At 40.9% G+C, this 24,067-nt stretch overlaps 1 protein-coding gene across 6 annotated transcripts in view; it reads right to left on the bottom strand.

Moving 5' to 3' along the window:
- Positions 1-24,067, bottom strand: part of myot (myotilin) — a 145,280-nt gene that overhangs the window by 97,812 nt on the left and 23,401 nt on the right. Inside the window, exons 1-5 of one of the 6 annotated variants that reach the window (XM_043703559.1) lie at positions 20,412-20,524; positions 19,714-19,786; positions 10,241-10,370; positions 9,615-9,680; positions 1,624-1,765 (exon numbers count right to left, since the gene is read on the bottom strand). In XM_043703559.1, the coding sequence (XP_043559494.1) occupies positions 1,624-1,765; positions 9,615-9,680; positions 10,241-10,370; positions 19,714-19,721 (346 nt within the window). In that variant the 5' untranslated portion in view covers positions 19,722-19,786; positions 20,412-20,524. The other 5 variants (XM_043703562.1, XM_043703555.1, XM_043703557.1 and 2 more) reach the window with 5 other exon arrangements.

The following is a 24,067-nucleotide window of genomic DNA, read 5'->3' as shown; positions in this document are numbered from 1 at the left end:
GTAGAATGAACTTCTTGAGGAAGTTGTGGACGTGTACAATTACAATGCTTAAAAGTCATTTGGTTGAGGAAAGATTTGGAGGGATATGGGCCAGGAACAGGCAGGTGGGACTAGTTTAGTTTGGGATTATGTTTGGAATGGAATGGTTGGACTGAAGGTTCTGCTTCTGTACCTTATGACTATTTGAATACAATTGTTTATTTATTGAGTTAGCAGGTTGGGTTTTTACAAAGTTAGGTCAATTCAAAATGGTGGGTTCAGCCTGATTCTAGGATTTCTGACTCTTTCCTGACAACGAACACTTTTGCTGGTGTAGCAATCCTGCACCCTGCTGTCCTGACCTGATCAGTTCCATCAGGATCTCATACATCCTCCCCTTCCTTTCCAGATTTTGTGGAATTGAGCTAGCTAGTTTCTTAGGTACTATGGATACAGAATATTTTTTCAATATGTAGTCTGGTTAAAGAACCCTTATGAAAGGCACATTTAAAATGTAAAACTCCATCACCCCATTCTCTTCCATGCTCTCATGCCTCTTCCATACCCCATCCCCACATCCTCCTTGTCCTTCAAATATAGAATCAATAGACCTTATATTAACAATGAACAGTCTTGAACTGCATTCAAACTGCATAGCCATTCAAAAATCTGTTTAAACAAACTACTTGTACAATCCTCTCAAAGTGGCAATTAGGCAGTGCCATTTTTTGTTATCAAGAACAGAAGATTTTCTCCACTTCATTTAAGTCTTAACCAAATAAGCACACAAGCATTGGAAGAAACAGTTTATTGTAACTTCATAAAGACATCTGTAAATTGAAGCAAAAAGTCTACTCATATCTGTAAAATCAGACCCTTGCTGAGCTAATCTAAGTGAATCTTGGACTTTGATCATGCATTCATAATGAACCCAATGGAGACATAGATATCTGGTCATCTTTCTTTGTTGATACAGTTCCCAGAAGGCCTCATTATGAGTGGGGATATTAGGAGCTGAGATCAATAATCATCTTGACCATTGATTCCATTTGTTAACATGATAGGTAGCTGTTATTACTTGTGCTTTATTTTGAATCAACACAGCAGAAGTACATTTCTGTGCTGGGAGGAAATGTCCCTGCGCTATGAAACAATGTTAAAATAGATTTTCCCTTTTAAGAAGTTCAATTTTCAATACATTTTCAAAGTAGAAATATGGACATGTCAATAAACTGTTAGACAGTGATGATTTAAACTTTTTTAGCTTGACATTTAAAAATGTTATTAATTCTCTTGGATTCCACAATTAAATGAACAGTAAACCTTGCTATTTTGAATTCAGGCCAGTTGTGATCTGTGGAATAGATCTGCAGTGAAATCTGTTGAAAGGTAGCATTGACACTCAAGAGCTAAAATTTGTTCAGTTAAGAAAATTAGTTCTCCAATAAAGTAGGAAACAGGTAGCAGTGATTGGTGAGAGAAAAAACCGTTGACTCTTTAGGGCAAGGTCAGTATCTTCTCTTAGTCACCTCCTCCCATAAGGACATGCACCGGACACAAACATACCCTCAGAAAGAAATAGCAGTGATTTTATGATGACTTAACCCTAGCTTTATTTAGGAAGAACAATATGATATGACTTACTTTTTCTTAAAATTCGAAAATCTGCAGAGTCCTTGATAAACTTTTCCTCCTTGTACCATTGGATATTTAAAGGGGTGGAACCCTGGACTCTGCACTCCAGTACAACTAACTGACTCTTTGGCGATGTAACATCCTGCAAATACTACAACAAGAAAACACATTTATTTCTACTTGATAACATTATAAATTTTACTATGAAAGAACAGCACAAGACCTTAAAAAGTATTTGATGAAACATTTTTTGTTTGGAAAGCAAAGAAATTGTAGAAGCAATTTTACACTTTATTGTAAATGACAATGTTGCATGCAGTCTTCACCCTTTGAAACAGCTATACAGTTTTGAAATGTTGTTTGAGGTCCTTGTGAAGGCTCTCCAAACAAGTATTTTCAATTAAATTTGCATCTTTCCTAACAGTTATGACTGTCCTCAGGACTTTGCGAAATAAAGTTAATTTGTTGATGCCTTCAGATATTCTACCAAAGCCGATACTACCGAGAATTGCTCAGTTGCAGTTGAGATATTAATTGTTTTGAAAACAATATGATATATGATGTAATTCAACAAGCAATATTAAAATACGTAACAAATTAACTTAGGTGCAACTATGGCTTCATTCTAAAGGTTCAACTCAACAACTAAAGACCTCTTTTGAGTTGTACACATCATTTTCAACCACTTCTGAAATACCTTCACTTACAAAACCTTTATAAACAGTAAACTTCATGAAAATAATTGACATTAATTAATAAGCATTGCTTTATGGGAAATGAGAGTTACATTAATTCTTTTACTCTATATTAAATAGGGCAATTAGAAGTGTTTTTTAGTTTGACAAAACATTACAAGAGCCATCAATCCTCCTGCTTCCTATATCTAATTGAATGGTAAACTTCTCAGTGCATTTTTCTCAGGTAGGCATTGATGAGAGCAGTTGTAAACAGCAGGGTTGGTACAACAGTATTAGATACTCTCAGTGAACCTTCAGCTTGTTTCCTCACCCCTAGCTTTCTGCATTTGCATGAATAAACATTCCACTTTTATTATCACAGATTTATTTTGTAAGAAAAGGAGAATATGATGGTACTGGCTGCCTATTCTGGCTGTTCTTTGTTTTTCATAAGATATGTACTAAAGCAAATTTTCATTTTAATGTGGTGCATGTAATGTAATATGTTGTGTATCTTCAACAGTTACTGGATGAATTAATGCACAATTTACACAATGAACCATCATTGTGACAGAATGGGCTAGATTCTAAATGTTCTATGATATTATTTACAAGTTTACAATGCTGGGATAGCCAAGTAGCTGTACAAACTTATAAAATTGTCACTAAAACAGGATGAAAATTATAATCTTGCGAACTTTTGGGAAATCACTGAAATGTAAAGCCATACTTACGTCAGTATATGAGAATGTGTATCAGTAGACCTATACATTTCATTCCCACTGTTAAGGTCTGTTTGTTCACTTAGATAATTTCATAAATAGCTCTTTCAGGGTATGCTGCCTCACCTCCCCCAAATTATACCAATCTAAGTGTGCACCTATTTTGAATCATAGAATCCCATTCAGCCCAAGTTCACATCGACCCTCCAAAGAGTAACCCACCAGACCCATTCCCCTACCCCTCAATTCCCTGGACACTATGGGCAATTTAGCATGGCCAAGTCACCTAACCTCCTGTGGGAGGAAACCAGAGCACCTGGAAGAAACCATGCAGACACAGGGATAATGTGCAAACTCCGCACAAACAGTTGCCCGAGGCTGGAATCGAAACTGGTACTGTGAGGTGACAGTGCTAACCTTTGAGCCACCATGCCACTGTTTGCAGTATTTCTGGTAAATAGTGACATCCTCCAGCCATGAAAGTACGAAAATCATTGTGATTAATTATGCTTTGTTACAAGGTGCACTGCGTAAATTCAGCAACATATCTATTGGTGAATATTTCTGATCACCAAGAACAATGATATTGTACATTTATTCACAAAGAAAAAAATTATGATTTTCACTTATACAGCATCCAGTTCAATTCCCCCTTCCAAGGAAACAAAGACAGGGGACCCAAAAATCCATGACCATGCTCAATCTCATAACACTGGCAGAATAGGACTTTTTTTCCTGAACATTTATGAATGTTCTGATCATTTTGGAATTTGCAGAATTAATTTTATGCCATGAGTGTGCATCTGGAGTGTTCACGGTGTTGACTCGGGTGCACCACTAGCTGATATGGTTGCAAATGGCTAGCCACTTTTCTTTCAGTTGGTGATCACTTTCAGAAGTCACCTTTTACAATCTGGCAGACTCCTCTCTGCCTCCCTGATAACATTGTAAGTTTGCTTCATGGAGATTTACTGTACGGTAGGGATTAATAAAAGAGTGGATCCATCAACAATTCCAACAGGTTATGTTGGCTTGACAGCCCTGCATCCTGTAAGATCTATGCCCAATTCCTTCAGGGAACCTCACAAATACTGAAAAAACTAAGAGGAGCAGAAGTAAGCTGTTTGGCCCATCGAGCCCGCTCCACTATTCAGCATAATCAGGGCTGATCCTCTACCTCAACACCATACTCCTGTTCTCTCCCCCTACCACTTGACACATTTAGCTTCTTGAAATCTACTGATGTCTTTCTTAAATATATTCAATGTTAAAAATCACACAACAGGTTATAGTCCAACAGGTTTATTTGAAAGCACTAACTTTCGGAGCGCTGTTCCTTCATCAGGCGGTTATTTGATGAAGGATCAGTGCTCCGAAAGCTAGTGCTTCCAAATAAACCTGTTGGACTATAACATAGTGATGTGTGATTTTTAACTTTGTCCACCCCGATCCAACACCGGCACCTTCAAGTTTTAAATGTATTCAATGACTTCTCCTCCACAGCCTCTGTGGTAAAGAATTCTACAGGCCCACCTGTAGAATTTTCTCCTCATCTCAGTCAGAAATAGCCTATTGCACTTCCTGAGACTGTGCAGGGGAGAAACATCATTCTTGCATTTAGTCTGCCATTTCAGAACATTATACATTTCACTGAGATCCCCTGTGATTAGATTTAGGACCCTAGTTTTCAACCCTACATCACTTTCTATGCCAATGAAGAGCTCTGTCATGTTATGGTTACTTTTTCTTAAAGAACCTCTTACAATAAGCTTATTAATTAATTGCACAAAACTAAATCTAGGACAGCCTGCCTTGACATTTTGGACAGTTGTTCCCTCAAAGTATTGGTCTAAAAATCCATTTGTGCACACTTTAAGAATTCATCGGCAACAATCTTATTGCTGAGATGCTTTTTCCAGTCTAAGTGTGGATTAAAGTCACCTATGGCGAAAGTGAAGACAGCAGATACTGGAGATCAGAGTCAAGATTAGAGTGGTGCTGGAAAAGCACAGCAGGTCAGGCAGTAGCCGAGGAGCAGGAAAACTGATGTTTCAGGCAGGAAATGCAGTGGTGTTGAAGTGTTCCAAGGCGGAAGATGAGGCGTTCTTCCTCCAGGCCTCAGGTGGTGAGGAAGTGGCAATGAAGGAGGCCCAGGACCTACATGTCCTCGGCAGAGTGGGAGGTGGAGTTGAAATGTTCGGCATCAATGTGGACTTCACCAGTTTCCTCATTTCCCCTCCCCCCCACCTTACCTCAGTTTCAACCTTCCAGCTCAGCACCATCCTCACGACTGTCCTACCTGCCAATCTCCCTTCCCAGCTATCCGCTCCACCCTCCTTTCCAACCTATCACCTTCTTCCCCACCTCCATCCACCTATTGCACTCTTAGCTACCTTCACCCCAGCCCCACCCTCATCCCATTTATCTCTCCACCCCAGAGGCTCCCAGCCTCATTCCTGATGAAGGGCTCCTGCCCAAAACATCGATTTTCCTGCTCCTCGGATGCTGCCTGACCTGCTGTGCTTTTCTAGCACCACTCTAATCTTAAAGTCACCCATGCTTACTCTAGCACATTTGTTGCATATATTTCTAACTTCCTGTTTAATGTGATCCTTTACCTCACCACTACTGTTTGGAGGCTGTTAGCCAATTGCCAGAAATGTTTTCTGCCCCTTGTTGCTTTTTGCTCCACTTTTGATTCCACATTGGCAATTCTTGTCACTGTTGCACTGATTTCAACTTTCATTAACAATGGCAACTCGCCTGCTGCTCTGTCCTGCATATAAGACTGAATTTAAGATTTTGAGCTTAAGATGGGAGACAGAGAGCAAATCAGGAATTTTGAACCAGTTAGTCTGACATTGGTAGTGAGGAAATTGCTAGAGATCATCATATAATAAATAATACCTGAACATTTGAAAACAGTGGCAGGATTGAGCAGAGTCTGTATGGATTTATGAAAGGGAACTCATCCTTGACAAATTGGCTGGAGTTGATGATGGGGAGGCAGTAGTTGCAGTTTATTTAGACTTGCAGAGGTTTTGACAAAGTCCCACTTAAGAGATTAATGTTTAAAATTAAAATGCATGGGATTGGGAGTGGTATATTGAGATGGATAGAAAAACAGGTTGGCAGACAGGAAACGAAAAGTAGAAATAAATAGGTCGTATTCTGAGTGGCAGGGAGTGACTGGTGGGGTACTGTAGTGCTAGGGCCCCAGCTATTAGCAATATAGCTTAATGATTTGGATGAGGGAACTAAATATTATATTTCCAAATTTGCAGATGACACAAAGCTGGGTGGTGGGGTGAGCTAAGATGCATCTGTATGATTTAGACAAACTGAGTGAGTGGGCAAATGCATGGCTGATGCAGTATAATGTGAATAAATGTGAGATAATCCACTTTGGGAGCAAAATCAGGAAGGCCGATTATTATCTGAATGGCTATAAATTGAGAGAGGAGAATGTGCAGTGAGATCTGGGTGTCAGTGTACACCAATCACTGAAGGCAAGCATGCAGGTGCAGCAGGCAGTAAAGGAGGGAAATGGTCTCTTGGCCTTCATAGCGAGCACAGGAATATCTTGCTGCAAATGTGCAGAATCATGGTGAGACCACACCCATAATATCATGTACAGTTTTGGTCTCCTTCTCTGAGGAAAGATGTTCTTGCTACAGAGGAAGTGCAGTGAAGATTTACCAGATCGGTTCCTGAGAAGACAGGACTGGCCTATGTGATGGGGTTGAATCAGTTAGGATTACATTTGCTGGAGTTCAGAAGAATGAAGGAAGATCTCATAGAACCTATAAAGTTATAACAGGACTAGACAGGTTAGATGCAGGAAGGATGTTCCTGATGGTGGAGATGTCCAGAATCAGGCTCATAGTCTGGGATATGAGGTAAAACTTAGATAAGGAGAAATTTCTTCATTGTGGAATTCAATACCACAGAAAGCAGTTGAAGCCAAAAATATTGAATGATTTTATGAAGGAGTTAGATATAACACTTACAGTCATAGACTCAGTAAGATGTACAGCACAGAAACAGTTCCTTTGGTCCAACTCATCTACACTGACCAGATGTCCGAAATGAATCTAATCCTATTTGCCAGAATTTGGCCCATATCCCTCTAAACTCTTCCTATTCATGTACCTATCCAGATGCCTTTTAAATGTTATAATTTTACCAGCCTCTACCACTTCCTCTGGCAGTTCATTCCAAACACGTACCACAGTCTGCATGAAGTAGTTACTCCTCGGGTTCCTTTTAGATCTTTCCCCTCTCACCTTAAAGCTATACCCTCTAGTTTTTGGACTCCCCTGCACTGGAAAAAAAAAAGCCTTGGCTACTCACCCTATCCAGGCCCCTCATCATTTTATAAACATCTAGAAGGTCACCCTTCAGCCTCCAACACTCCAAGGAAATTGCCCCAGCCTATTCAGCCTCTCCCTATAGCTCAAACACACCAATTCTGGCAACATCCTTAGAAATCTTTTCTGACCCCTTTCAAATTTAACACATCTTCCTATAGTAGGGAGATCAAAACTGTACGCAGTATTCCAAAAGTGGTCTCACCAATGTCCTGTACAGTCACAACAACATGACATCCCAACTCCTATACTCAAAACTCTGACCAATGGACGCAAGTTTGCTAAATACCTTCTTTACCACCCTGTCTACTTGCGACTCCACTTTCAAGGAACTATGTGCCTGCAGCCCTCGGTCTCCTTGTTTAGCAACACTTCCCATGGCCCAATCATTAACTGTATAAATTTTGCGCTGGTTTGCCCTGCCAAAATGCAACCGCTCACAATTATGTAAATTGATAAAGAGATTGAAGGCTATGGGAAGAAAGCAGGAACAGTCTATTGAGTTGGATGATCAGCCATGACTGGTGGAGCAGGCTCTAAGGGTCAAATGAGCTATTCCTTTGCCCTGGTAATACTGTTGGGTGTTCAGTTCTCAGTATTGTTCAACCTGCAATCAAGTCTTTGTATAAAGGCAGGAGAATGACACGAAGACAAGCTACTCATTTCAAGAGCTGCAGCAGACATAATAAGCCAAATTCCTGAAGAAGGGCTCATGCCCGAAACGTCGATTCTCCTGTTCCTTGGATGCTGCCTGACCTGCTGCGCTTTTCCAGCAACATATTTTCAGCTCTGATCTCCAGCATCTGCAGTCCTCACTTTCTCCCACAATAAGCCAAATGGCCTCCTTCTGAGATCCTGTGCCAACACTAGGATTTGAACGCCAGTCCTCAGAGCACTGAGTCTCTACACTACTAGTCCACCAAAAACAGGGGTACACCATCACAGTGACATAGAATAATTGAATTTTGACCCAATTTAATTTCTGACCCCATCCCATCTTCATAAAACCATCAAATGTAGAAACAGAATGAGGCCATTCAGCCCATTTATTCTACTCTGCCATCTGATCACTGCTGATAAATTTCTCAACCCTATTCTCCTGCCTTCTTCCTGTCACCCTTGATCTCCTTACCAATCACGAATCTATCTATCTGTGTTTTAAATGAGTTTGCACATTCTTCTCATGTCTGCATGGATTTCCTCTGGGTGCTCCGGTTTCTTTCCACAGTCCAACGACATGCCGGTTAGGTGGATTGGCCATGCTAAATTGCCCATAGTGTCCAGGGATGTGTAGGTTAGTTGATTTAGCCATGGGAAATACAGGGCCACAGGGATAAGATAGGGGGGTGAGTCTGGAATGCTCTCCGGAGGGTCGGAGTAGGACCTGTTGGGCTGAATGGCCTGTTTCCACACTGTAGGGATTCTAGGAACATAAAAATACATCCAATGACTTGGCCTCCAAGCCTTCTGCGGCAATGAATTCTATAGCTGAAGAAATTCCTTCTCACCTCAATTATAAAGGATCATCCCTTCACTCTGAGGCTGTGCCCTCGGGTCCTAATCTCTTCTATTAGTGGAAACATCCTCTCCATATCGACTCTATTCAAGCTTCTCAATATTCTGTAAGTTTCAATCAGATCCTCCCTTATCCTTCAAAATTCCAGTGAGTGCAGATCCACAGTTCTCAACCACTCCTCATATGTCAAGCCCTTCATCCCTGGGATCATTCTTGTAAACCTCCTCTGTACACCCTCCAACACCAGCACATCCGTCCTTAGATGCAGGGCCCAAAACCGCTCACAATATTCCAAATGTGGTCTAACAAAAGCCTTAGCCAACTTCAGCAATACATCTCAGCTGTTATATTCTGGCCTTCCTGAAATGAATGCTCATATTGCTTTTGCCTTCCTGTCAACTGAACCTATGTGTTAACCTTAAGAGAAACCTGAACTAGGACTCCCAAGTCCCTTTATGCTTCTGATTTTGTCTCCATCATGCTGGTTACAGCTCCAGTTCATCCCAATTGCCAAGGAGATTTGAAGCACAGAAGTCAGGATGTGACTTCTATCAGTTTACTGACAAAACATGAGCACTCTTCATGGGATGGGAAAATATTTGCACAGCATTGTGACGCAATATTGTTGAACCGGATGTTCCAGGATGGAGATATGCTGTAAAAAGTTTGGTGAATGGAAATGCAACAACATTCAGATGATTGAGGCCGCTCTTACCTTTGTAAACACTGGGGCAAGTTCTGTTGAAACTCCTGAATGGGTAGAAAGTGGGGTCTCTTCACTCTGTTGAAATTAAGTAAATTCAAAGTTTAAAGATTTTTTTGTAATAAATGATTCTCAAAAAATGTTGAATTAACTTTTTGTTATCCATTTAGAGGATGTTTCAACATCAGAAGAGCCATAAATGATGTCTTTCTTTCAATGTGATGTGCAAATATTATTTAAAGTTGCTGCGTCATTTGTTTCTTGACAGATGAAAAAGGACATTTGAAAAATACACATTCTAAAGATTCTGGCTCTTTAATACAGTTTTACTGAGCTCTTTAATACAGTTTTACTGAGCTAAATTTGGTAGTTACATCCAGAGTAATTCATATGATAATTTTATTTTTAATTAACAAAACGGGATGATTTCACGTAAATAATTTAGTTGTAAAGTTACTGTTTTGGACAGTTCTTGTTGTCAATGCAATCTCATGACTTAAAAACTTCAATTTGGTGTAAAACAAAAGTTAGTTCATCACAATCAAATGATAATCTTGCAAAGTAATCAGAATTCTTGATTTAATGTAGTATTTTAAAATTGATTGCTGAGTTAACTGAGACATATTGTTACTCGTTACCTGCTGGGTGTTGACAGATAAAGTCTGAATAGGTTTGGAGTACATCTGGGGACTTCTCGGGCTTGCAGAACCTTCACTTCCAGAAGAAGGGACTAAAGTTAGTGACACTGTTGTTGATTTTCTCTGCACCCTGATAAGAATCATTTTATAAAAATGCTTATTAATGAAGATGTTATATGGAAATGTCAGCATTTACAATGCAGTCAGTCAGTTGTGACTCTGTGCATTGTGCTTAGCGTTGAGCCAGATCATTGATTTGATTTAAGCTTTATTGTCACGTATACTCAAGTACAGGAGTACAATGTCGCCACACATGGTGCCATCTTAGCTATGGTACAGGTACCTAAGTACAAAGGTACCTCAGTATGAAACGTAAGTACATGTAGTCACATAGAGAAACAAAGTTAAAAGTAAAGCATTATCGCTGTTCTTAGTGTAAGTAGAAAAATAAAGAAATAACATTGAGTTAACTTTACACTCCTAATAATAAGTGGAGAAATAAAAGAATAAAGGTAAACATTCAGCTGTCTTTCTTAAGTGCACTCCCTGCAAGGGCTCAGTCTCCTCTGTTTTGGCTCGCACTCTTGGAAATCTCAGGCTTCCTGCTCTCGATGCCACATTGTGGGGTCAAGCTCCCTCCAGATGCTCAAGCACACATCTTAATGTCATTGCTCAGAGGTGCCATTTTTCAAATGAGACATTAGACCAAGATTGCCATTCAGGTCGATGTAAAAGATTCCAGGACACTATTTTGAGGAAGAACGCTGGAAGCTTCTGACCAATTGTTTTATACTAAATTGAAATTATGACCAATATTTTTACCTCAATCATCAATAAAAACAGATAACTTAGCCACTATCATTTCTTTATGTGCGGCCTTGCTGTTCTTAAATTGACTGCTTTGTCTCTTGTAACAACTATTGCACTTTTTAAAAAAAAATTAATAGATTCATAGAGATGTACAGCATAACATATTGGGACATTCTGATGTTGCGCGAGGTGCTATATAAATGCAAGTCTTTCTTTCTTCTTTTCATAATCATAAACATTTGCTTGGATTTATTTGAAACAATTAAGCAGTTTTTAAAATAGTCAACATTATAAAAATGTTTATTGTTTCCCACAGTATGGTTACCTTTAATAGATTAGTGGAATGAATGAAGGAGAAGCAGAATCCCTCCCAGAATGATACACCTTGCAGAGTATCCATTCAGCCTTGCATGACTGTACCAGCTCTTTGAATGCAACGTTCTATTATGTTCACTGCCAAGCTCTAACACCAAAGCTCTGACAATACCTTAAGTACATGTCTATATTTCAGGTCTGTGGTGAAAAGTTGGAGGATCATGATTAAAATGTGAAACAACTTTTAAAAATTGCAAATATAGGGGTGAAGAAGTAAATACAAAAAAACTGAATTCATAGTATCTGAAAACAGAAAGTCATGTTTAACGGATTAGTTATAGACCCTGTAAAATGTCTGGGAGCAAATTTCAGAAAATGAGCATTGCAGGTCCCCTTAAAGATCTAAAATGACCCACATACTTCTGGTATGAGTTATGCTGAATACTGTACTGGGACAGGGATAGAGCACGTGCAATGAGTGTTGGCTGGATGTACAGAGAAAGAGATCATGGCGGCAAACAGCATGCAATGTTGATTAAATGCCTGTGCTAAAACATTGATGCTCAACAGTTTTCTATTAATTATACTCAAACATGCATTTAGTGTTATGAATGATTCCACATCAGTATTAATTAAAGGAATCATCACTTTCTTTCAGGTTAATTACTGATTGATTTATAGTCATAGAGTCATAGGTCAAACAGGACAGAAACATACCCTTTGGTCTGACCAGTCCATGCTCACCAGCATCCCAAACCAAACCCATCCCACCTGCCTGCACTTGGCCCATATCCCTCCAAACATTTCTTATTCATGTCTTATCTAAATGTCTTTTGAACGTTGTTTCTGTACCTGCATTCACCACTTCCTTTGGTGGTTCATTTGACACACAAACTATCGTCTGTGTAAAAAAATTGCTTCTGGTGTCTTTTTAAAATCTTTCTCCTCTCATCTTAAAATATGCCCTCTAGTCTTGTAAGCCCCTACCTTAGGGAAAAAACATCTACCATTCATTTATCTGTACTCCTCATCATTTTATAAGCCTCTAAATGGTCACCCCTAAACATCCTACGCTCCAGTGAAAAATGTCCCATCCTATTAGGCCACTGTTGGAATACTGCATGCAATTCTGGTCTCCTTCCCATCAGAAAGATGTTGTGAAACTTGAAAGGGTTCAGAAAAGATTTACAAGAACGTTGCCAGGGTTGGAGGATTTGAGCTATAGGGAGAGGCTGAACAGGCTGGGGCTGTTTTCGCTGGAGCTTCGGAGGCTGAGGGGTGACCTTAGAGAGGTTTACAAAATTATGAGGGGCATGGATAGGATAAATAGACAAAGTCTTTTCCCTGGGGTGGAGGAGTCCAGAACTAAAGGGCATAGGTTTAGAGTGAAAGGGGAAAGATATAAAAGAGACCTAAGGGGCAACGTTTTCACGCAGAGGGTGGTACGCGTATGGAATGAGCTGCCAGAGGATGTGGTGGAGGCTGGTACAATTGCAACATTTAAAAAGGCATTTGGATGGGTATATGAATAGGAAGGCTTTGAAGGGTATGGGCCGGGTGCTGGCAGGTGGGACTAGATTGGTTGGCATGGACAGGTTGGACCGAAGGGTCTGTTTCCGTGCTGTACATCTCTATGACGCTATCCAGTCTCTCCCCTTAACGGAAACCCTCCATTCCCAGCAACATCTTTGTAAATCTCTTCTGAACCCTCTCCAGCTTAATAATTCTACTGCATATTGTTCTGATTGTATAAGCGTTTTGTGCTTTGTAGAGTGCTTTCAAAGTACTAAAGTCAACAGAGAGTGGTTTGCCAAGTGCTGAAAGACTTTGCCTTGACTTCAAGTCTTCTGCACAAACTAGTTGCTGTCAATATGGATCAAATGGCCAGTTCTCTTCTTGGAATACAGCACGATAGGGGGAATGAGCAGAGATGATGGAGAAAGACAAGCTGTTGGAAGTGGGAGGAGAAGGAAAGGGAGAAAAAGTCTCAGCAAGAGACCCAGGAAGTTCTGGAAAAGTTCTTCCACCTGAATTTCAATGAGAAACAATGTGCAACCACCTGCACTTCAGGAAGAATCTCCTCACTTAAACTTGATCCCTGTTATAGCCACAACACAAACCCAGAGCAAGGCAAAGTCCAAAATGGCATTGGATGTGAGCTTTTAAGTTTACATGGCTACATAGCAAAAAGAACCGCACAATCACATGGTCTTATAGTGAAAATCAGAAGGAAGATCCCAATGCTTTATGCATTTGGTTCCTTCAGGCTGGTGCTGGAAATATTTTCTCATATTTTGCTATCTGCAGCTTCAGCCAAGGTTCCAGACTCTTTAATCAACAAGAGCTGAGAAAATGGAACCAGAACGATCACATGGCTGTTTGAGAATTTCAGGTTTCATCATTGGCCAAGGTGCCACTGCTGCACCAATCTGCAGGCATCATGTTTCAATGCTAAGGTACACTTGAACACTAAAACAGATCCCACTTCCTCAACTGTGGCTCACGGCTACACAGAGAGTTTCACACAGGTCAAACTAATAAGGGAGTCAGAGATTATCGGTGGTAGGTAGGAATGTGTATTTGAGGCCAAAATCAAATCAGGTAGTGATCTTATTGAATAATGGAGTAGGCTGAGTGGCTGAATGGCTCAGTCCTGTTTCTAGTTTATCTGTTGATATGTCCATATGCCAATGCCAACTAACCTGGCAGCAGTCATGATGATTTCCCTCTACGCAGCTCACTATTCTACCTGTATTTGAGCTACTGAAATAAACCAAAGGATAGCTACAGAGAGACAAGCGTGATTCATTGAATAAATGGCTCCTGGTTCCTGCACATCTCTTGTATGAGTGACTACCATAAATACAATATACTGCCATCTGGAATGTGAGTGTGCAGGCCATTGGGAGGGCTGAAACAATACTTTAACAAACCAAACTGTTCTGGTGGGGTCATGCAGTAAATGAAGGAACGCTTGTTAATGTTTCTGGTGATCTGCAGCATCCTGCACAACTCCAGGGTTTTGAGCACATTGCTCTTCCCACCGCTACACACCAAACAACTGAAGAATAGTACAAGGAACAGAATGAGGAGGAGGAAACATATGCAGCACGTTTTTGCCTGGGCTGGCTTTGAACAACTCATTTGACTGTTATGCATTTGGCCCATATCCCTCTAATGCCACAATGCCCAATCCCCATTTGCCAAGTGTACCACACCTTATCTCTCATTTGTCAGTGGCCATGAACATTTCCACAACTTACAAACAAATGCTGATGCAATGCTAAGCTACATTTATAAAACAAAGCATGCCATATTGCATACAATTGTAAACTAATCTCCCTTGTGCATCCCTTGATGTCAATCTTCCACCTGTCTTTGCTTGTCCTTTTGCAATGTTAGTACATCACTGCTGGAAAGCTGCTGACTTTCAAATGGGAGGGAGTCTGTAGATGGCCCTGTAGGATAGCCTTGGACAGCTCAGAGTTCGGAGGATTCAACTTTCAAACTGCACTGCAGAGGGCAGCTGTGTGAGCTGGCTGGCAGGTAATTGTAGGGGCACAGTGTGAGGAGAATGAATACTGCCATCTTGAGAGAGGATAGCAGACTTCTGCTTCATGGAGCTACCACCTCTTCTCCCAGCATCACCTTGACAATCCTAGTAAGGTTAGGAGACAAAATGCTGGTTTGTTGTAACCACTGCATTCAATTCTGGTCCCCCTGCTATGGGAAACATATTGTAAAACTTGAAAGGGTTCAGAAAAGATTCACAAGGATATTGCTGGGGTTGGAGGGTTTGAGTTATAGGGAGAGGCTGAATAGGCTGGGGCTTTTTTTCCCTGGAGCATCAGAAGATGAAGGGTGACCTTATAGAAGTTTATAAAATCATGAGGGGCATAGATAGGATGAATAAACAAAGTCTTTTTCCCGGTAGGGAGTCCAAAACTGGAGGGCATAGGTTTAGGGGGAGAGGGAAAAGATATAAAAGGGACCTAAGGGATAACTTTTTCATGTAGAGTGTGGTGCATGCATGGAATGGGCTGCCAGAGGAAGTGGTGGAGACTGGTACAATTACAACATTTAAAAGGCATCTGGATGAGTACATGAATAGGAAGGGTTTAGAGGGATATGGGCCAAATGCTGACAAATGGAACTAGATTAATTTAAGATATCTGGTCAGCATGGATGAGTTGGACTGAAAGGTCTGTCTCCATACTGTACATCTCTATGACACTATGACCATTGGCATCCATGGTCATGATGACAGCAGTTTGAGTTTGTGTGGTAGGAGTCATGGCCTGTCCATGCTCTACCTCTTCTCCCATCCCCATGGAAATTTCACTGAAGTCATCATTGACCATGGCTGTTAAACCTGAGCACAGTTAAAAATCACACAACACCAGGTTATGGTCCAACAGGTGTATTTGGAAGCACTGGCTTTCGGAGTGTTACTCCTTCATTAGGTGCTTCCAAATAAACCTGTTGGACTATAACCTGATGTTGTATGATTTTTAACTTTGTACACCCCATTCCAACACCGGCATCTCCAAATCATGGAAACCTGAGCATGGCACCCTTACCTTGACCCAGGGCAATTCACAAATGGTAGTGTTGATCATCTCCTCAGATTTCAAATGATCTTGCTTCTATTCTATCCTCTCATCTTATGTCCATCCACAACCATCTTTAAGGTATACATTTCTTTAGGTTTATCTTGAATGAGGATAATCACTTTCTGGTCTAACTGGAAGCAAATCTTGTAGAAAGTATAATCTAGTTTGTTGCATCTCTGCACTTATTTGCTTGTTACAAGAATACATTTCTGCAGAGACTGCTGGGAGGACCTGGTCTGAGGTCTCACTTCTTCAAGCTTTGCTACTCTCCTCACCAGTCCTCCTGACATCATCACCGTGTGTGGTGTTTATGGCTCTCAATTAACGCTAACTCTTTCAGACCCAAGTTGCATGCTGTGTCAGTATCTTCAGGGATTATTTCATCATCAGTGGGTGTTGCTCTTCCATGCCCACCTAATCCCCTGCTATCAGCTATTGCTGGTTTTGGATGTTCTGTAAGAGAGTGCAGCAAGTGTGTCAGTGACTGCGATGCAGTTTGTTTGTGTGATATGGCTGGCAGAGTTGCAAGCTGAGAGTACTGGGTATGAGGCTTCGAACAATGTTAAATGTGTGAAGGTGAGATATGAATGTAAGCTTCAATTCCTCATTAACGGCCACTGTTGAGAGGTGAATGATAGGAATGTGGTGCATTGAGGAGAATCTGAGGTGATTGGTGCAGTTGTGGAATATGGCATTTGGAGAATTCACTGACTGTGCTCACTGTGTAGTTGTCCTTTTTGTAGTATTGTTTCTGGGTTTTGGATGGGCTCCTGGCACTGACTGTTGTGGCTATTAGGTACCAGTGCCTTTTAAGCATTTGCTTGGAGGACTTTCTGAAACCCTGTGGTTATAGTACTTCCCTCCTTTATGCTTCCTCCACTGAAGCAGCTCTCTATCTCCCAGATAGTGCTGTTATTCATTCTTTTCCACATTTCAGTGACATACCTATGGATGTCCAAATTGCTCTAGCTACAATACCCTTCTCTTTTAAAAGATGTCAATTGGCATTATAGTGCTAGTCCCTCATAATTGTGGGCCCCTTGCTGACTGACATCTGTAGCCATTAAACAGTATTATAGGCAGAGGCTGCAAACTAAAATCATGGTAATGAGCAAAGATTCACTACATCTTGCAAGTTCAGTGACTGTCCAGCCTAGCCCCCTTTATCCAAGATGTTAACCAAGCACTTCTAAGTTACAATGGATCTGCTGTACATTTCTAACATCATTAGCTTTTATTATTGAAATGCACATGTTTTGCTGATTCAAGAGTAGATTATATTTTGGTCTTTCTGGGACCTGAGCTTTAATACAGGATGGAATACTTGGCCTTCAGCTCATTGTAAGTAGTCATCGTGAAATTAGTGTGGGTTAATCTAGTCCTGCATGGGCCAACAGTATCAAACTCCCCCAATATGGAATTAATTATCAATACCACTCCTAACTCTTTATGTGTGGGTCCAAATGACGTTTTTGAGGTGATTTTCTGAATTTCAGCACCTTATTGGAGAAAAGTGAAAGAAATTTCTGCTGCATTTTTGTTGTATCCAAATTCCAAGAATAGGGGAGCCCAAAACTAGATGGCATAGGTTTAAGGTGAGAGGTGAAAGATTTAAAAGTGGCCTGAAGGGTAATTTTTTCACACAGTGGATGGTGTGTATATGGAATGGCGGGTACAATTAGAATGTTTTAAGACTTTTGGACAGATACATGAATGGAAAGGGTTCTGGACCAAATGCAGGCAAATCGGCCTAGTTCAGTTTTGGATACCTGGTCAGCATGGATGAGTTGAACCAATGGGTTTGTTTCCATGCTGTATGACGCTGTGAAATGCTACCAGATGTTGATATTGATTCTGGACACCTGAACTGAGACCTCCCATGGGTACTTGACAGTGAAACGTCCCATTAATACTGTCCTAAAGTGGGTCTGAATTGCATCCTGTTTTGCATATTGCCAGGCCCTCACGCATGAAGAAGGCTGGCTCCCCAGCCACTCAACTGTATAGGTTATACTGGCCACTACAGGTGGAATGGGGAAACACGTCTTACCCGAATATTTATGGAGTATTATCATTTCCCGCATCTGGCATATCTCAAATTCCATTCCCTTTTATTTTAATATTAACAACTGATCCAGAAGCCCAGCACAAGCTGCTCTATTCATGATAGCTGCTAAATTAGTCAAGGTAGTTGAATCTGAGGTGACAAACTGATAAAACTAATTGGGCAAAACATTTAAATTGTCCATGAAATTTAATATGAAGAAAAATTAAATACTTAAGTACTGCATTTAGAAGAAAAATGAATGACAGAGTTAATCCATGAATGGTCTCAAAATACTAAAGCATGAATTTGAATAAGATTAGGGAATGATAATATACTTGATATCAATAGGTGCACTATAATGGAGAAGCAATTAACCGAGCAAATAGAATGTAGAACTGTACAGTCAACATTGTAGGCTACACGTTAGGAAAAGCTATTTCAAGCATACTGCAATCTGAGACTACATTTCAAATAGTGTGCCTGTGTCTGTTCAGGAAGGGAAATACTTAGCAAAGCAGGCAATCTGGAGAAGATGCATCATTTTTTGTCCCAAGATGCAGAAATACAATTTTAAAAAGATTAAATATAATTGAGCTTGTCAGCCCTTATAGAGAGAGATTGGATATTGATAATTAGGAAATTTAAAAACCAGACCATTAGTTCAAATCATTCTGTAATGGTAGGTCAAAGAGCATACCTTACAACCAGAATTGTAGAAAAAAATATTGATGAGAAATTTACCTTTCAATTTTGACTGTAACAAACAGCTACAATTTGCATCTACATAGAGTCTTTAGCATAATAATACTTACATATATTTTTATAAATATTATCAAGCAAGTTTGACACTGAACCACAAAGAGAAACTGGCTAAATGACCAAAAGCTTGGTCAAAGAAATAGGTTTTAAGGAACACCTTAACAGGGGCAGAGGAAGAGTAGAAATAGTGAGATTCAGACAATGGAATTAGAGCCTTAGGCAGCTGAAGGCAAGGCCTTCATTAGTGGAGCAAATAAAGTGAGGCCAGAATTGGGAGGAGTGTAAAGATCTCATGAATAGTCAAGGTCTTTTCCCCAGGATAGGGGAGTCCAAAACTAGAGGTCATGGCTTTAAAGTGAGAGGGGAAAGATTTAAAAGGGACCTAAGGGACAACTTTTTCATGTAAAGGTTGGTGCATGTATGAAATGAAGTGTCAGATGAAGTCACGGAGGCTGATATAATTACAACATTTAAAAGGCATCTGGATGGATATATGAATGGGAAGGGTTTAGAGGGATATGGGCCAAATGCTGGCAAATGGGATTAGATCATTTTAGGATAGCTGGTTGGCATGAACAAGTTGGGTTGAAGGATCTGTTTCCTTTCTGCACATCTCTACAACCCTATGACTCTAACTCGGGGGCTTGTATGGTTAGAAAATATTACACACACAGAGCAAAACTATAGAGGGATTGGATAAAAATGGATGCATATTTAAACTCAGGATGGCACTTAACTGGGAGGCTTTGTAGTTGGTGTGTATACAGGAAGTGAATGAGCAGGACATGGTATGAACTAGAACACCTGCTCATGGGCAGAGTTTTGAATGATCTCAAGTTTGAGTTAATTGCAAATGATCACCGTGACATTAAAACCATAATAGGAAATATTATTTATTTTATAATATCTTCTAGTTTTTCCATACTTACTGTGGCATGATGCTTTCTGTAATACATGAATCACAGATGTTGATTCTCTTCGTTGAATCAATTTCAGTGGCTCCTATGGAATACAATTAAATCAGGTTACAACTTCACAGAACTATTTACTGCTCCCACACAATTAAACATGTGTTACCAAAAAGATTTAAAGTAAGCCATTTTAAATCTGTTTTATCACATATAGTTTGGCTTTGGTAAAGTGTTATCATTTTCAGTCGCGTTCTACATTTTAAGTATTGACATAAAAGTTTAGTTCTAAAATATTGTAGCTTTCTATTTCCTTCAATATTTTAAAAATATTTCCTACTTGATTAATAGGTATTTTGTTCCTATTCCTGCAGAATTTTGTTCTGCAAGAACATTTCTTTGTGTACAGCTTTTGCTGGTAATGCAATTCCAGAGAGAGTGATTGAATGAGCTAGCATTTGTCTGTAATGCCCCCAGTCTACCATTTCACCATGAAGGTTATCAAAGAGAGGTCAGGTGTATCTCTATTGATGCAGCTAAAAGTAGAATCCAGCAGCACGTATTAGGTAGAAGGAGGAATTTAACCTGTATTTCTATACCATGACATGTATTCGATACTCCAAGTGCTTCCTCTATAAGCTGCAATGTTAAATTACAACACGTCTGGTAACAAGCTTAATAATGACCTTTTACTGAATTGTTTCACTTTATCTTCTAACCTTTCACTGTTGTAAATCCAGCATTAGCCGTGCAAATCAAATAACATATTTTCCAACTGGTTGTGCCACTATTAATTCTGTTCTTCCATGCACCACACTACATTAATACAAAGCAGAGAGTTGGTCTTTTTTCTATTCCTCCTCCACAGCATTTAATGGTTGGCACAGATAAATGTCTCCAATCACTCCTCTCCGCGTCATAGCAGTTCGGTTCAAATATCACTTCAGGCTGGGATTTGAATTTCCAGATCTATATTTGCAAGAGTGTTCTGTTGTTATCGGGCTGCCGAATAAATCATTTTGAAGCTCTGTGTAGCTGGTTAGGTTTAAAATTTGAATGTTGGTGCAATTATTGTTTCAAACAGTTACAATAAAAATAGTATTGTATCCTTACATGTATCAGGTAGCAATATTTTAAAAAAATCTTTCTTGCAACACATTTTGCACAGTTGTTTTCAACTTATAACCATCATATCTAAAAGCACGATATAAGATATACTACTTGCAACACGTGTTGTGCGCTTGTGGTAGCCTTCAATAAATGTAACAGTAACTCTTGTGAAAAGGACAGAATTTGACCCCTTGTATCCGGGAGCACAATCCTTGTAACTTGAAACGACTTTAATTCAATGAGATTTTTGGATGTGTTAAACAGATGATAAAAATAGAAATCAAAACATAGATTTTAGTTAAATTTAACAAAATAACATAACACACTGAAAATTTCCAAACTCCAGTAAACAAGTATAATATTATAATCTTATCAACTGCGACCTATTTAAAATTACAGTGAAAATGATTTTATGTTAAGCTGAATGACTTGTACCTCACATAATTGAAAGTTTTGTGCCTTATTTACATGTCGTTGCTTCCGTCGTGTTAATAATATGTGAACATGTGAGTCACAGCTAACATGAACCTCTTCTAATGTTTCATGGACCTTAGAGTTCACTTTGCTAAACTGGGATTAGTCAAACTCCAGAGCGCTGCGTGGCATTTGCATGTTGTAACATACAAACTTGTGCAGCAGTGAAAGAACATCCAACAAGCCTTTTTGGGTTTGTTATTTATTTATTCATAGTGCAACTATGGCAAATGAATAACACCCATCATGCATGATAATAAATTTGATCACTGTCGACATTCAGAAGCTTGCCATTACATGTTTAGGATTTTTATACAATATATTCACCTTGTGGTTAGTTCCACTGGTCATTACTATATTTTCAAACAAACCAGCCTTTGGGCAGAATTCTCTCCTCCCAAGAAATTTAGGAAAATATGGTAAGAATTTTAAAAAATCAGAATCTCGCCATCAAGAAAAAGATTCCCGATGTTTTCCCCTTAAGATTTAAATGATGATTTCAGAATCTCACTATCGAATGACCCAATTTCCATTCATTTGCATCTCATGTATAACCTGACTCCCCTCATTTAAATATCATTTCCAATTCTCTCTTCTTCCTCGAGGAACTCGATGGCCACAAATTATTGACCTGAAAGTCACGGCAGGTTTCTGCTGGCTATCCTGAGCTTTATCCCAACTCTGTTTTCACCACAATTTCCATGCAGGATCTGTGGACATGATTTACCCTGCCCCGCTCCCTTCATCCATGCAAGTTGGTATTAGCAAACCATCATCCTCACTACATCATCCTATCCAACTCACACAATGCTTCCGGATTTGACTTCAGAGCTCAGGGGCCCCAAATATTTGCATGCTTCTGATTGGTTACCCTGTGTGCAGGAAGGCGCACGCAGACACGCACACACACACTTTAAGCACGTTAACAGGATCTATCTTATGAAGCTTCATTTCTTCATACTCACTCACTTTGTGGTTTACTTGAAGGTTGACAGCTTCCGTAGATAACATTTTGTTTTAGTGAAGATGGAGAGTCAGGTGGCCTGTACTGGGTGGGTGTGTGTGTGGGTGGGTGGGTGGAGGACTGAACAGTCAAGGATGGACATGTCGCCCTACAGCACTGTGCCATGGCAATGTCATTCGCGCACTCCTCAGGGATACGATCGCCTACGTGCAGGACAGAGGGTTGGACACCTGCCTGATCAGGCTGGACCAGGAGAAAGCCTTTGACAGGATATCACACATGTTTATGAGAGATGTTCTCTCCAAAATGGGCTTTGGGGAGGGAATCTGCAATTGGATCAGACTGCTCTACACCAACATTGTCAGTGCTGTCTCAATCAATGGGCGGGAATCAGATAGCTTCCCAATCAGATCTGGAGTCAGGCAGGGCTGTCCTTTCTCTCCTGCCTTGTTTGTGTGCTGCATAGAGCTGTTTGCCGAGTCCATCAGGAAAGATGCGAGCCTGAGAGGGGTGACTATTCCTGGCAGCGGGGGCCTGCAGGTTAAGGCCTCCCTGTACATGGATGACTAGATTAGATTAGATTACAGTGTGGAAACAGGCCCTTCGGCCCAACAAGTCCACACCGACCCGCCGAAGCGAAACCCACCCATACCCCTACATTTACCCCTTACCTAACACTACGGGCAATTTAGTATGGCCAATTCACCTAACCTGCACATCTTTGGACTGTGGGAGGAAACCGGAGCACCCGGAGGAAACCCACGCAGACACGGGGAGAACGTGCAAACTCCACACAGTCAGTCGCCTGAGTCGGGAATTGAACCCGACGTCGCCGTTTTCTGCTCGGATCCGCTGTCCGTGCGCAGACTCATATGCATATGTGACCAGTTCGAACAGGCCTCGGGGGCCAAGATAAACTGAAGCAAGAGCTAGGCCATGCTCTTCGGGAACTAGGCCGACCAGTCCTCGATCCCCTTCACCGTCAGGACCGACCACCTGAAGGTGCTGGGTATTTGGTTCGGGAGGCTGGGGCGTGCGCCATGTTTTGGGAGGAGCGTATCAGCAAAGTGAGGCAGAAACTGGGCAGATGGAAGCTACGGTCGCTCTCCATTGCGGGAAAATCCTGGTCATCAGGTGTGAGGCACAGTCATTGCTATTACACGTGGCACAGGTCTGGCCTATTCCCAGAACCTGTGCCGCTGCAGTCACCCGGGCCATCTTTCAATTTATATGGAGATCAAAGATGGACCGGGTCCGAAGGGACTCGCTGTATAAAGATCTGGGCAATAGGGGAAAAAATACACCCAATGCCACCCTCACCCTGATGGCCACCTTTGTGTGTGGCTGCATCAAGCTGTGCGTGGATCCCCGGTACACAAACACCAAGTGTCACTACGTACTGAGGTTCTACCTGTCCCCGGTGTTGCGAAGGATGGGCCTGGCATCCAACTACTTGGAGCGTTCCGTATCACCTGTCCTTCATGGAGAAGTTTATGAAGAAAAACACCATTGACCACATGTCCATCAGGAAGTGGTCAGCATGTAGTGTCCTTGAGACCCTTCAGGAAAAGGAGAGGGCGGATCCTGTCGAGCGGTTCCCTGAGCAGACTGTCAAAGCCAGAACTTTCCAACAAGCACCAAGACATGGCTTGGCTGGTGGTGAGAAGGGCTCTGCCTGTGAGATCCTTTATGCACGCCCGGACTTTCAGCCGCACCGCACGCTGCCCTCGAAGCGGCTGCGGGGGAAGACGAGACTGTCACACACCTCCTTCTGGAATGTGCCTATGCAGAAGAAGTCTGGAGAGGAATGCAGTGGTATTTGTCGAG

This window comes from Chiloscyllium plagiosum, chromosome 14 (genome assembly GCF_004010195.1).
Source record: "Chiloscyllium plagiosum isolate BGI_BamShark_2017 chromosome 14, ASM401019v2, whole genome shotgun sequence".
Taxonomy (NCBI): Eukaryota; Metazoa; Chordata; class Chondrichthyes; order Orectolobiformes; family Hemiscylliidae; genus Chiloscyllium; species Chiloscyllium plagiosum.
This window is presented reverse-complemented; position numbering and strand designations above follow the sequence as displayed.